The 11589-nt window shown below is 35.9% G+C and overlaps 2 protein-coding genes across 2 annotated transcripts in view; both read left to right on the forward strand.

The window, feature by feature from the left end:
- Positions 1 to 6544, forward strand: part of LOC307000652 (E3 ubiquitin-protein ligase TRIM35-like) — a gene marked incomplete at its 5' end in the record, with an annotated part of 38001 nt that extends 31457 nt beyond the window's left edge. The window contains one exon of the mRNA XM_079616415.1: positions 5001 to 6544. Within this exon, the coding sequence (XP_079472541.1) occupies positions 5001 to 5497 (497 nt within the window). The 3' untranslated portion in view covers positions 5498 to 6544. The remainder of the gene's footprint in view (positions 1 to 5000) is intronic.
- Positions 6545 to 6811: 267 nt separating this feature from the next.
- LOC307000669 (nuclear factor 7, ovary-like) lies at positions 6812 to 11284 on the forward strand. The gene is made up of 6 exons (XM_079616440.1): positions 6812 to 7451; positions 7973 to 8068; positions 8286 to 8516; positions 8600 to 8622; positions 8698 to 8816; positions 10339 to 11284. Exons 1-6 carry the CDS (start codon positions 7056 to 7058, stop codon positions 10827 to 10829), a joined length of 1356 nt encoding a protein of 451 aa, XP_079472566.1. The 5' UTR covers positions 6812 to 7055; the 3' UTR covers positions 10830 to 11284.
- The last annotated feature ends 305 nt before the right edge of the window (positions 11285 to 11589 follow it).

The following is an 11589-nucleotide window of genomic DNA, read 5'->3' on the forward strand; positions in this document are numbered from 1 at the left end:
GTTTAAGACAACTCCGAAAACAACGACAAACACTTAACATATCTCAATACAATTGCCATTGAAGACCTAGAAGCTAAACGGTGCTTACACAACAAACAAAATAATTATTAAGCATGTTACATAAAACATAAAAGCAACAATTATTAATAACACTTACAGGTTGTGATACGGAGGAGGAAGCTGATGCAACTGAACCTTCCTTCAATATCAGCCGGCTCGCGAATCCAAGTTTGATTGCATTTAACCCTCAGGGGTCTGAGGTGTTTTCTGGGTCCTGGAGGTGTTCTGACATGCTCTAACATTTGTGCTTATTTCTGTTACTTGTGACATTTTCATGACTAAAGTATTATTACACTGCATTCATCACAAACTCTGCTACAATAATATGTCAGCAGCATGTATGTAAAAGTTTGTAGTTTTGAGATAATAACATTTATGCGTGGTTTGTGAAAATGACCAAAAAAAAAGTCACTGAAATAATGTCATGAAACACAAACTAATTATTTATTCGCAAGGCTTTTGAAAATTGTATCACGTAGCCTAGAATATTTGCTCCAAAACTATGTGAAAATCATCCTGAATACTCATTCAGATAAGACAATATATTGATTTAAAATTTGTATGACATGTTTTGTGTAAGAAAGCTTTATGCGAGGAGGCGTTAACCACCATGAATATTGAGTGTTTCACACCTGAGAAAAGACAAAGGCCCTCCCATAATGGCCCTATTAGGAGCTCTCAGGCACTATCATTACATTACCTTGCACAAAGAATGAGGAGATTTAAAAAATAATGGCTTTTTGATTGTTTGAATTTATTTACAACACAACATCATCCAAAGATACACAACAAATGGCAAAAAAAAGCACATTATTTAACACATTGAACTAAAGACAGAGACTTAACCAGTCACACACCTTTCCTTTCCTGAAACATAGTGCATAGCATACCTGTCATTTCCAAGGTGTTTGATTTTTCACTTTACCTCCTCATGCTCATGTTGAAGTCAGCAGGACGGGTAGCTACCTAAAAAAATATATATAAAAAAGCTGTGAACATGCTGATATCAAGAAGAAACCAGGGCTGATTGTGGGAATACATTTTAGATTTCTGGTGAAAATTCCTTTTTAAAATGTACAAAATACACACACACACACACACATATATATATATATATATATAGGCCTATATATATATATATATATATATATATATACACATATATATATATATATATATATATATATATATATATATATATATATATATATATATATATATATATATATATATATATATATATATATATATTTGTTGTGCCTTGTAGGCATATACCTGCAGGGCTGAATCAAATAATAAGAACAATAGTATAGCAGGCATAGTTAAAAAGGAACACTTTAGTAACACTACACTAGAGAAAAACATATTGATTATCATATGTTACTTCAAATGTTTACAATCGATATGATGTTATGAAATGAGATTGGAGTAAAATCATGGTGCGTTTTGCTTCAAACGCACGTCGCGCGACTGACTCAAACTCTCACAGCGCGTGCAGGGAACATTCACGGAAGCATCAAGCAACAGTTCAATGGCAATATGAAGTTTATGCAACAATAACACTAACTAATATAATTCAGGATTATTTCTTACCTTAAAATCGTTCTTGTCTTCAAATCGCGATCTTCTTCTTCAGATGTAAACCCAATAATCTCACAGGTCTTCCAAACTCGACGACTGCAGAGGACTGATAAAGTTTGCCGCTTTGTTGTTGAGGTAATGGGGGCGTTCGCGCGACACATGGACGATTTGCATGTCTATATGTTTTGCGCGTGTGGGTGTGGTCACATTAAAACTAATGAGGAAGGGTTAGAGAAACTGAATATCTTGTTGGTTTTATACAAATTACTTAAACAGAGAATATTTGTTTTCGTTTTGAATCAGATAATTTAAAACTACACACTTAAATGATTATAAATATATAGAGCTCACAAATGTGTGACAAGTATTCGCTGAGTTTTTTTTATGTTTAGAGACGTGCTCAAGAAAAAAAAGTTCACGAGACGGAGAGGCAGAAAGCACACCCTGTTTAATTTCTTTATTTTACAAAAGCACAACGTTTTGTTTTGATTGTAAGTGGACACATACAAAAGTAGATATCTCACAGATTCTTTTTTCATTTTTATTAAGTCTGTATGACCAGAAATGACGGAGTATTTTAAGTTTATTCAGCTGCTATGTGAAAAAAAACGCGCAAATCACGCCGGCGTGATTGCCGACCCCAGGGGGTTAAGTTGGTAAAGCAATCGTCTTCAAAATGGCGCGAACAAAGCACAAGGCTCGGACTATACTTCTGTGGTATAGTTGTATATATGAATTGTAGCCACTTAGTCTTCAAATGCTCCTCCTTGGGCAGATGAAAAAAGTTATCTTTTGAGTCGCACTTCAGAACACAGCGTCTCGTCGCCATGATATTTTCCCTGGCCTTGGAGCGCAATAAGTGGGCGTATCGTATTCAAATAACTTGACAAGTTGACGTCATCTAGTCAGAGAAAAAGCTTCGGTCTTCTAACGATTCATAAAAATGACTCAGAGTCGACTCTTACTTTTGAAAGACAATAACTTTATATGCGGTGCACTTTCATATTTCAAACTTTGCAGGATGTTTTTGTTCACTTAGATCTATGTTACACACTACGTGAAAGGTAAATTTCAAAATTCCATAATAGGTTCCCTTTAACAACAATATTTTGAGAATGTTTCACTTTTCTTCATCTATTCAAGTCCAGAACAAACTTAACGAGGTAAAAGTGAAAAGATACTCGAGGCTCCATTTGTGATTATTCAGACTAAACCCAGAAGTTCAAATATAATATTGATATTTCAAGTTCCTCAAAAAGTTGCCATTATGATTCTGTTACTAGAGGAACTATAGACAATCTCTAGAATTCATGAAGAAAATTATTAATTTAATAATCTCCTCAGAGCTGCGACCAGATTAACAACATTGAGACTTTTTTCCTAAGAAGATTTTCATGAATCTTAATCTTTTCATGTTTCAGAAACACAGTGATGAGGGTCTGTTCAGATAATAATGTGTTTACCAGAAGAACCTGCTTCAGTTACTCACCACAGAGATTTATTACATCTTAAAATATTAAAATCATTGATTATTCATTAAGTCACACATCAGACAGAAACAAAGTATTTTAAGCAAATACACGCACTGAGACCCAGTTTAATGAACATGATCAGATGATGCTGAGGTTTAATTACATACATATTTTAAAGACAGTTTTTAATCTCAACAGCTCTGATTGTTTGATTGTGATTTTAACTTTTCCAAAATATTAGTTTCTCTTGATGAGACACAAATGTTTGAATCACACATTAAATGTTTTTCGCTGATGCCATTAAACACTGATAATAAAAAAGAGTGTGACACTAAAAACACTGACAGTGATCAGAGGAAAATATCTGGGGCCGTATTCACAAAGAATTTTAAGGTTAAAAGTAGCTCCTAACAGACGAATTTAGGAGCAACTCCTAAAAATAATGGGCGTGTCACTCCTAACTTTAGGACTCCTCATTTTTTTCACTAAGAGTAATTCACGATGCATTTTAGCCCTAAAAGTAGCACCTAAGTCTGGGACAGCTTAAAAGAAGTCGAGAGGACTCCTAACTCACTAAGACCTATTCACAAAGCATCTTAAAATCGCCGCGCGACACAGTGTGTTGGAGACACTCAATGACATGGAGTTATTACAAAGATACCGCCTTAACCGTGAGGGAATACTGATTGTTGTGGATCTTGTGAGGGATGCAATAACAGCGCCAACTAATCGCAACAACCCAATCAGTGCCGAATTGAAATGTTTGATAACACTTCGCTACCTGGCAACGGGGAAAATGCAATTGTGTAATATACTCTGTAGACCCCATATTATTCGACAGTTCATAAGTTTTCCTTTGGACATTCGCCAACTCCAAAGAAACAAAGCCAGCTTCATGGATAGTCTATTGCCGGTGTGCCCGGAGTGGTCGGTGCTATAGACGGGACACATGTTAAAATAATGCACCACGTCAGGATGAGGACGTGTTTGTGAATAGAAAGAAAACCCACTCCATCAATACCCAGATTGTGTTCGATGCAAACTTCACAATTCTCGATGTTGTATCCCAGTGCCGAATTTCCCTTTTATTGTGTTTTTTTTTTCAGCACCAACTGGGCCAGCAGCAGTAACTGATCCTGCGTCCAGTTGGGGTTGCTTTTCCGTTTTGGCGAGTTCATAATCCACCGTCATTCAACTTTTACATTACTTCAATAGGAGCAATATTTCCTTGTAGTCTATTTAGGCTAATAATAGAATGTCAATTAACCAAGCAAGTGTTAATGCAAGTGTCATTTTTCATTATTAGGCAAGTGGCGGTTTTCATTTATGATTTAATTTAATTTAATTCACAACTTTTCTCTCTCTCTCTCTCTCTCTGCCTTTTTAGAATTACACTTCACTGGGGCCTGCACAACCATGTCCTTATATATGCATTTCGATGACATTATTATTATTATTTTGTGTAGGACACAGACATATTTAGATGTCGTTATTCCATGATTTGGTGTGTCTGTGTTATGGTTTGCATGATGGCCCTGTCATCTAACAACCAATCACCGTGATCATTGCGAGGAAGCTCGTGCATGAGAATTGACGTCATCCATAGCAACGAAGACTCACTCTTAGTTTAGGAGTTGTCATTTTTCCTTACTAAGAGTAGGTCTGAAAGGCGTTGTGAATAACTTTTAAGAGAACACTCCTAGCTAAATTATTTTAGTGCGATTTAGGAGTACTCCTAGTGGTAAGATAAAATTCTTTGTGAATACGGCCCCTGATGTGTTTGATCAAAAGTACAAGTGTCATAATTCATAATAATCTGTGTTCGGTTCACTCATGATCATTATATAAAGATCATAATAAAAGCATCTGTTGATTGTGTCTCATCAGCTCCTGTGATTCTGGATCCAAACACTACCAATCCATTTCTCGTTCTGTCTGATGATCTGACCAGTGTGAGAAACAGCTGGGATGAACAATCGCTTCCTGATAATCCAGAGAGATTTGACTTTCTTTGTGTTCTGGGTTCAGAGGGTTTTAACTCAGGAACACACAGCTGGGATGTGGAGGTTAAAGAGAGTGAATGCTGGAGACTTGGAGTAACTACAGCATCAAACCAGAGGAAGAGACGTGTTTTCTATGACACTGATGTCTGGAGTGTGGATTATGATCCGTACGGAACGCTTGAAGAGTTTGGTGTTCCTGTTGAACAGGATCTTGATCGTGTGAGAGTTGATCTGGACTATGACAAAGGAACGATGTCATTCTCTGATCCTGTAACTAACACACATCTACACACATTCACAACCACCTTCACTGACACACTCTTTCCATTCTTCTGTTGTTATTCTTCCTCTCTGAGGATCTTACCGGTTAATAGTCAGTAAATGTTACACCTGTAAGTCTGGATCGACATGCTTTCATCTTTTACAGTCATCATATGGCCAATATTTAATTCATATCACATGAGTAAGAGTGCTGTTGATCTGTGATTGGGCTGCAGCTGATCACATGACTGATTTCCAGCACTACAGTAACATGCACATCTGTTATACAACAGATCAATAAACAAGTAGAAATTTTATTAATCTTTAAAAATTATTGTTCATAGGGTCCATCCATCCCATCCCAGCCAGCAGAGCCATGTGGGATATTGTCTGCTGAGGTGAAGTTCATATAAAATATGAAACGCTAATCTTAGTCTCAATATATCCAGATATTTTCAGAGTTTCAGTCATGGAAAACCTGCAAATACACTCAAAATAAAGATTATGTCTAAACATAAGATTTATGTATTTGAATTGCATATAGAATTTCCATCCATTTGGAGTTTTAACATAAATCAATTAATAATCAGAAGGTGATTCATATTTTTAAGTCATATATAAATGAAACAGATAAGATTTATGTAATTGTATTAATAAACTGAATGTGATTCATATTTGTCAGTCATACGTAAATGAAATGGGTAAGATTTATGTAATTGTATTGCCTTGCGGATTTAATGGAATGAGGACATTTCATTCTACCAAACTACACGCAAATGCTGAATTAATCCTCACACAGGTCAGTTTATTTGACGAATAAAACTTGTGAGGTAACACAGTGCTTGGTTTCACTCTGTCTACACTATCAAACTAAACTGCATTTGAGTCTAGTGAAAGTTATAATGTTATTCTATGTGTTTGTTTGTTGTCTGTATGAGACTGGCTTATACTTTCATTTTTGTATTTGTTTTATTTTGTTATTAAAAATTGTATATGTAAAAAAATGTAAAATGCTGAGATACTTCAGATCCTGTTACACTTTCATTATAGAGCTAGATTCTAGTAAATCTGAAGACTTTGATTTGCTGGTTGAGGTGTGTTTGATTTAGGGTTGGAGCTGGACTCGTCATAACTGCCAAAATAATAAATAAATACAAAGGAATGTAGAAAAATAGATGTATTATTTATTGTGTACATTTATGTATTTATGCATTTATTTATGTCTTTATGTATATATTCATTTATACATTTGTTTATTTACACTTATACATTTCATCTTCCGTATACAAATTCCCCTAATTTGTATACTGATGATGAAATGTATAAGTGTAAATAAACAAATGTATGATTGAATAAATGTGACAGCAATGTGACAAAGGTGAAGCTTGTGTGAGGGAAAGATAATAAAACAATAGCCACGTGATCAGGAGCTCCACCCTCTTACAACACTTACCAGGAAGAGACTGACTTATTCCTGTCTCTGTCACACTGACTTTAATGTCGACTAAAGCAATGAAGAATCAGCAATCGATGATGAACTAAGAGGAAACACTTTCAAGAAGGATTGGAAACGTTTGTTTCTGAACAGATATCTGTGACTCTTGTGATTTTTCATTTTGGAAACCTTGATTCAGAAAGTGAAAGTAAAGTTCAGATTGCTGGAGCTCAAACAGAGAAAATGGCTTCACTATCTGAAGATGATATTTCTTGTCCCGTGTGTCAAGAAATCTTCAAGGCTCCTGTTCTTCTGTCGTGTAGTCACAGTTTCTGTAAAGTGTGTCTTCAACAGTTCTGGAGAACTAGGAAAACTCAGGAGTGTCCTGTGTGCAGGAGAAGATCCTCAAGAGATGATCCTCCATGTAATCTTGTGTTAAAGAACTTGTGTGAGTCGTTCCTGAAGGAGAGAAATGAGAGTCGTTCATCAGGATCTGAGGAGATCTGCAGTTTACACAGTGAGAAACTCAAACTCTTCTGTCTGGAGGACAAACAGCCTGTGTGTGTCGTGTGTATTAACTCACAGAAACACGACAATCATAAATTCAGACCCATCGGTGAAGTGGTTTCATCATGTAAGGTAAGATGGATTTTTAATATAAGAATAAACACTTAAAGTATAATAATTCACCTAAAAATTAAAATTCTGTTACAGAAAGTGGGTTTTTTTGTATTCAGCCTCTGTGTTTTTTGTTTGTGAAGCTCAGACCACATTTCATTAAGGTTTTGAATGTTAAATAGGGGTCTCCTGGAAAAAAGGTTGGGAACCGATATAAAGCAATCGAGTTTCTTTAGAAAATGTTGGACTAAACCGCTCAATATGGATTCGTTTTACGATCTGTTTATGAACTTATTTAAGTGTCAAAGTGGTAGTTGTGTAGCTGTATATGGAGGGACAGAAATCTCTCATAAAAAATATCATAATTTGTTTCCGAAGATGAACAAAAGTCTTACGGGTTTGAAACGACATGATGTGAGTAATTATTGACAGAATTAAAAACTTTGGGTGAACTATTCCTTTAAGCTTATGTATTACATAAAAATCTCTCTGATTCTATATTTAATCTCTGGTGTCTTATAGATTTTCTCTTTAAATTCCAGGAGGAGCTCAATACTGCACTGAAGTCCTTACAAGAGAAACTTCAACACAATGAAAACATTGAAGCAGAGTTTGAGAAAACAGTTCGACACATCAAGGTGAGGATTTATTCTTTTGACTTTTTCATTTCATTTATATTATGAGATTAATTTGTATTTACACACTACAGACACAGAACTTCTACTACTACAGTGCTAGTACTTCAGAAAGTTAAAGTTGTAGTTCACTAATCCACATGTCCCCACTCACTCTTCACGCTGCTCCAGAATCAGTAGCGTCTTTGAGATTATTGAAGTGAATGTGATTTGATTTTAGTCTCAAGCTGAGCGCACAGAGCGTCAGATTAAACAGCAGTTTGAGAAGCTTCATCAGTTCCTCAGAGACGAAGAAGAAGCTACAATCACTGCACTGAGGGAGGAAGAGGGGCAGAAGAAGCAGATGATGAAGGAGAAGCTGGAGGAGATGAACACACACATCTCAGATCTTTCACACACAATCAAAGACATGGAGGAGATGATGAAAGCCAATGACGTCTGCTTTCTGAAGGTCTGATTGATTGATTGATTGATTGATTGATTGATTGATTGATTGATTGAGTTGTTGATGATAATGGTGTGTTTGTTCTGCAGGAGTTTCCAGTCTCAATGGAAAGGTGAGTGATCTGCTGGTGTCTCTGGTCTCTCTGGTTCTGGTCCACTGCAGTTCTGACTCCTGAATGTTCTTCCAGAGTCCAGATCTCACAGCCGGATCCACAGATGGCTTCTGGAGCTTTGATTCATGTGTCACGATACTTGGGCAACCTGCCGTTCAGAGTCTGGAAGAAGATGCAGGACATCGTCCAAAACAGTGAGTCTGCGGAAGATCTGTGCGGTTACACACTGGAAATCATGCATGGGTTTATCATGACACAAAAGCACTAGATTATTTTAGATTTTAGTAAGTGAAGATCATACGAGTTCTGGCACATAATGAATATTAAAAAAAATTTGAGAATGTTTCTCTTTTCTTTATCTAGTCCAGAACAAATCAACAGAGTAAAGGTGAAAATATAATTGAGGCTTCATTTGTTATTCTTCAGACTGAAACATTGAAGCTCAAATATATTGTGAACTCAAGAACTTCAATATGTATTTCAAGATCCTCAAAACGTTTCCATTATAATGTGTTACTAGAGGAACTATTGACAGTCTTTTGAGTTTATGAAGAAAATTATTAATTTTATAATCTCCACAGAAATGTGCCACCAGATTCACAACACTGATACAATTATTTTATTGTAATTTTATAACTTATTTTGTATTCCAAAAGTTACAATGTGTTTTTTTTTAAGATAAAACATTAACTATTATAAAATATATTGTTCAGATTTACCGTGAACATGTACAATCCAGAAGACTTCAAAACCTAGCTATCATTATATCCTGTTATGATCAATATATTAAAATAATTTGAATATGGAAGTATATTTTCTTTCGATTAAAGGCATACAATGATTGTTATTGGTATATTTTGAGAACTAATTAAGAATTTTTAAAGAAAGTGAAAGTGTGACATCTAGCCAAGCACACATACAGCAGTGACACACACACACACACACACACACACACACACACACACACACACACACACACACACACACACACACACACACACACACACACACACACACACACACACCAGTGGCAGCCATTTTTGGTGTGGCGCTGTAGGAGCGAATAGAGGTTCAGTGAGAGAGGAAGAGAGCGCTGTTCATTCACTCTTATTTAAAACAAACACACACGCATTAAGTTTAATGAACTTGATCAGAAGTCAAACACATCAGACAGAAACAAAGTATTTTAAAGCAAAATATTTTTCCAAAATATCAGTTTCTCTGTGAAACAAATGTTTGGATCAAGGCAAGTTTATTTCATACACTATGGCAATTCAAAGTGCTTTAAGGAATAAAAATAATCACAAAATGAGAGCAAGAAAAATAAAAACCGTTATTCAAAAAAGCTTTACATAGAAACAAATTAAAATAATCACACTGTGGCAATTCAAAGTGCGTTGCATAGAAAATTAAAACTAAATAAAAGCCTGGGGAATTAAAACAGTTATAAAAGTCAAATGAATTAAAGTGGTAAAAAGATGATGATAAACTTCTCATCTTTTTGAATCACACATTTAATGTTTGTCGCTGATGCCGTTAAACACTGATAATAAAAATGAGTGTGACACTAAAAACACTGACAGTGATCAGAGGAAAATGTCTGATGTGTTTGATCAAAAGGACGAGTGTCATAATTCATAATAATCTGTGTTCGGTTCACTCTTGATCATTATATGAACATCAGAATAAAAGCATCTGTTGATTGTGTCTCATCAGCTCCTGTGATTCTGGATCCAAACTCTGCTCATCCACGTCTCGTCCTGTCTGATGATCTGACCAGTGTGACATGGAGCTGGGACGAAGAACCTCTTCCCGATAATCCAGAGAGATTTGACTTTCTTTACTGTGTTCTGGGTTCAGAGGGTTTTAACTCAGGAACACACAGCTGGGATGTGGAGGTTAAAGAGAGTGAATACTGGAGTCTTGGAGTAACTACAGAATCAAACCAGAGGAAGGGACGTGATTTCTTTAACTCTGATGTCTGGAGTGTGAATCCGTATGGACTGGATGAGTGGTCTGGTTTTCCTGTTGAACAGGATCTTGAGCGTGTGAGAGTTGATCTGGACTATGACAGTGGAACGGTGTCATTCTCTGATCCTGTAACTAACACACATCTACACACATTCACAACCACCTTCACTGACACACTCTTTCCATTCTTCAGTTGGTTTTCCTCTCTGAGGATCTTACCGGTCAATAGTGAGTAAATGTTGATCAAACCAGTTAATCTTGTTGATAGTTTGAAAATCTAAAGCGTTAAGACCACCTTCCTTCTTATCAAAGATTTTCTTTGAACACATTCCGTTTTATGTTTCCAAATAAAGCGGAATATCAAAGAGTCACTAGATTTAATAGTTTTTTATCAACATATAGGGAAAGAGCAGGGTAAAGGCGTGATATGCCCTCAGCCTTACACCGTCTCCTAACCAGACGCGATGCGATAAGATTCCAGCGACAAAGATTAGGCTTGTTTGAGATGCGCCTCGCCTGAAGTGAAGTCGAGAGTAGGCGGCAGCAGTGAATCTCTCTTCTCGCAGTGGATCTGACACCCAAGAGGCGGATATCGCGGGATTCACGCTCGTGCACGGTGTTGCTAATGAACTGGATGTAATTTAAGTTCTGTTGCTTTTATATGAAAATAAATATAATGAACAAGACACCCAAAGTAGGCTACTTGTTATTTTATTCCATTCCAAATACGTGTTTATCAATATTTTTTTGAATACAGCATGTGTTTTTATATATATATATATATTATTTTTTTTTTAAATAAAAATGGCATCACATAACCCATATAGAGATCGCACTGTCAGAGAGTTTGGGAATATTCACACATATTTTATACACATAAAACATGATATCAGAGTTTTAAAATCAAACATTTGATAAGAATACATCACGGTTGTTTAAACCAATGAGCATTAAGGTGTGCCGTCAGCAAGTCGTTTTAGAAAGGTGACATTTGCC

This window comes from Phoxinus phoxinus, assembly GCF_949152265.1.
Source record: "Phoxinus phoxinus genome assembly, chromosome: 1".
NCBI classification, from domain to species: domain Eukaryota; kingdom Metazoa; phylum Chordata; class Actinopteri; order Cypriniformes; family Leuciscidae; genus Phoxinus; species Phoxinus phoxinus.

Excerpts from the sequence above, each read along its gene's own strand:
- LOC307000669 (XM_079616440.1), top strand. The coding sequence starts at position 7,056 with ATGGCTTCACTATCTGAAGATGATATTTCTTGTCCCGTGTGTCAAGAA. Across the intron at positions 8,623-8,697 it reads TTTCCAGTCTCAATGGAAAG|AGTCCAGATCTCACAGCCGG; the intron begins GTGAGTGATCTG and ends ATGTTCTTCCAG. Across the intron at positions 8,817-10,338 it reads GCAGGACATCGTCCAAAACA|CTCCTGTGATTCTGGATCCA; the intron begins GTGAGTCTGCGG and ends GTGTCTCATCAG.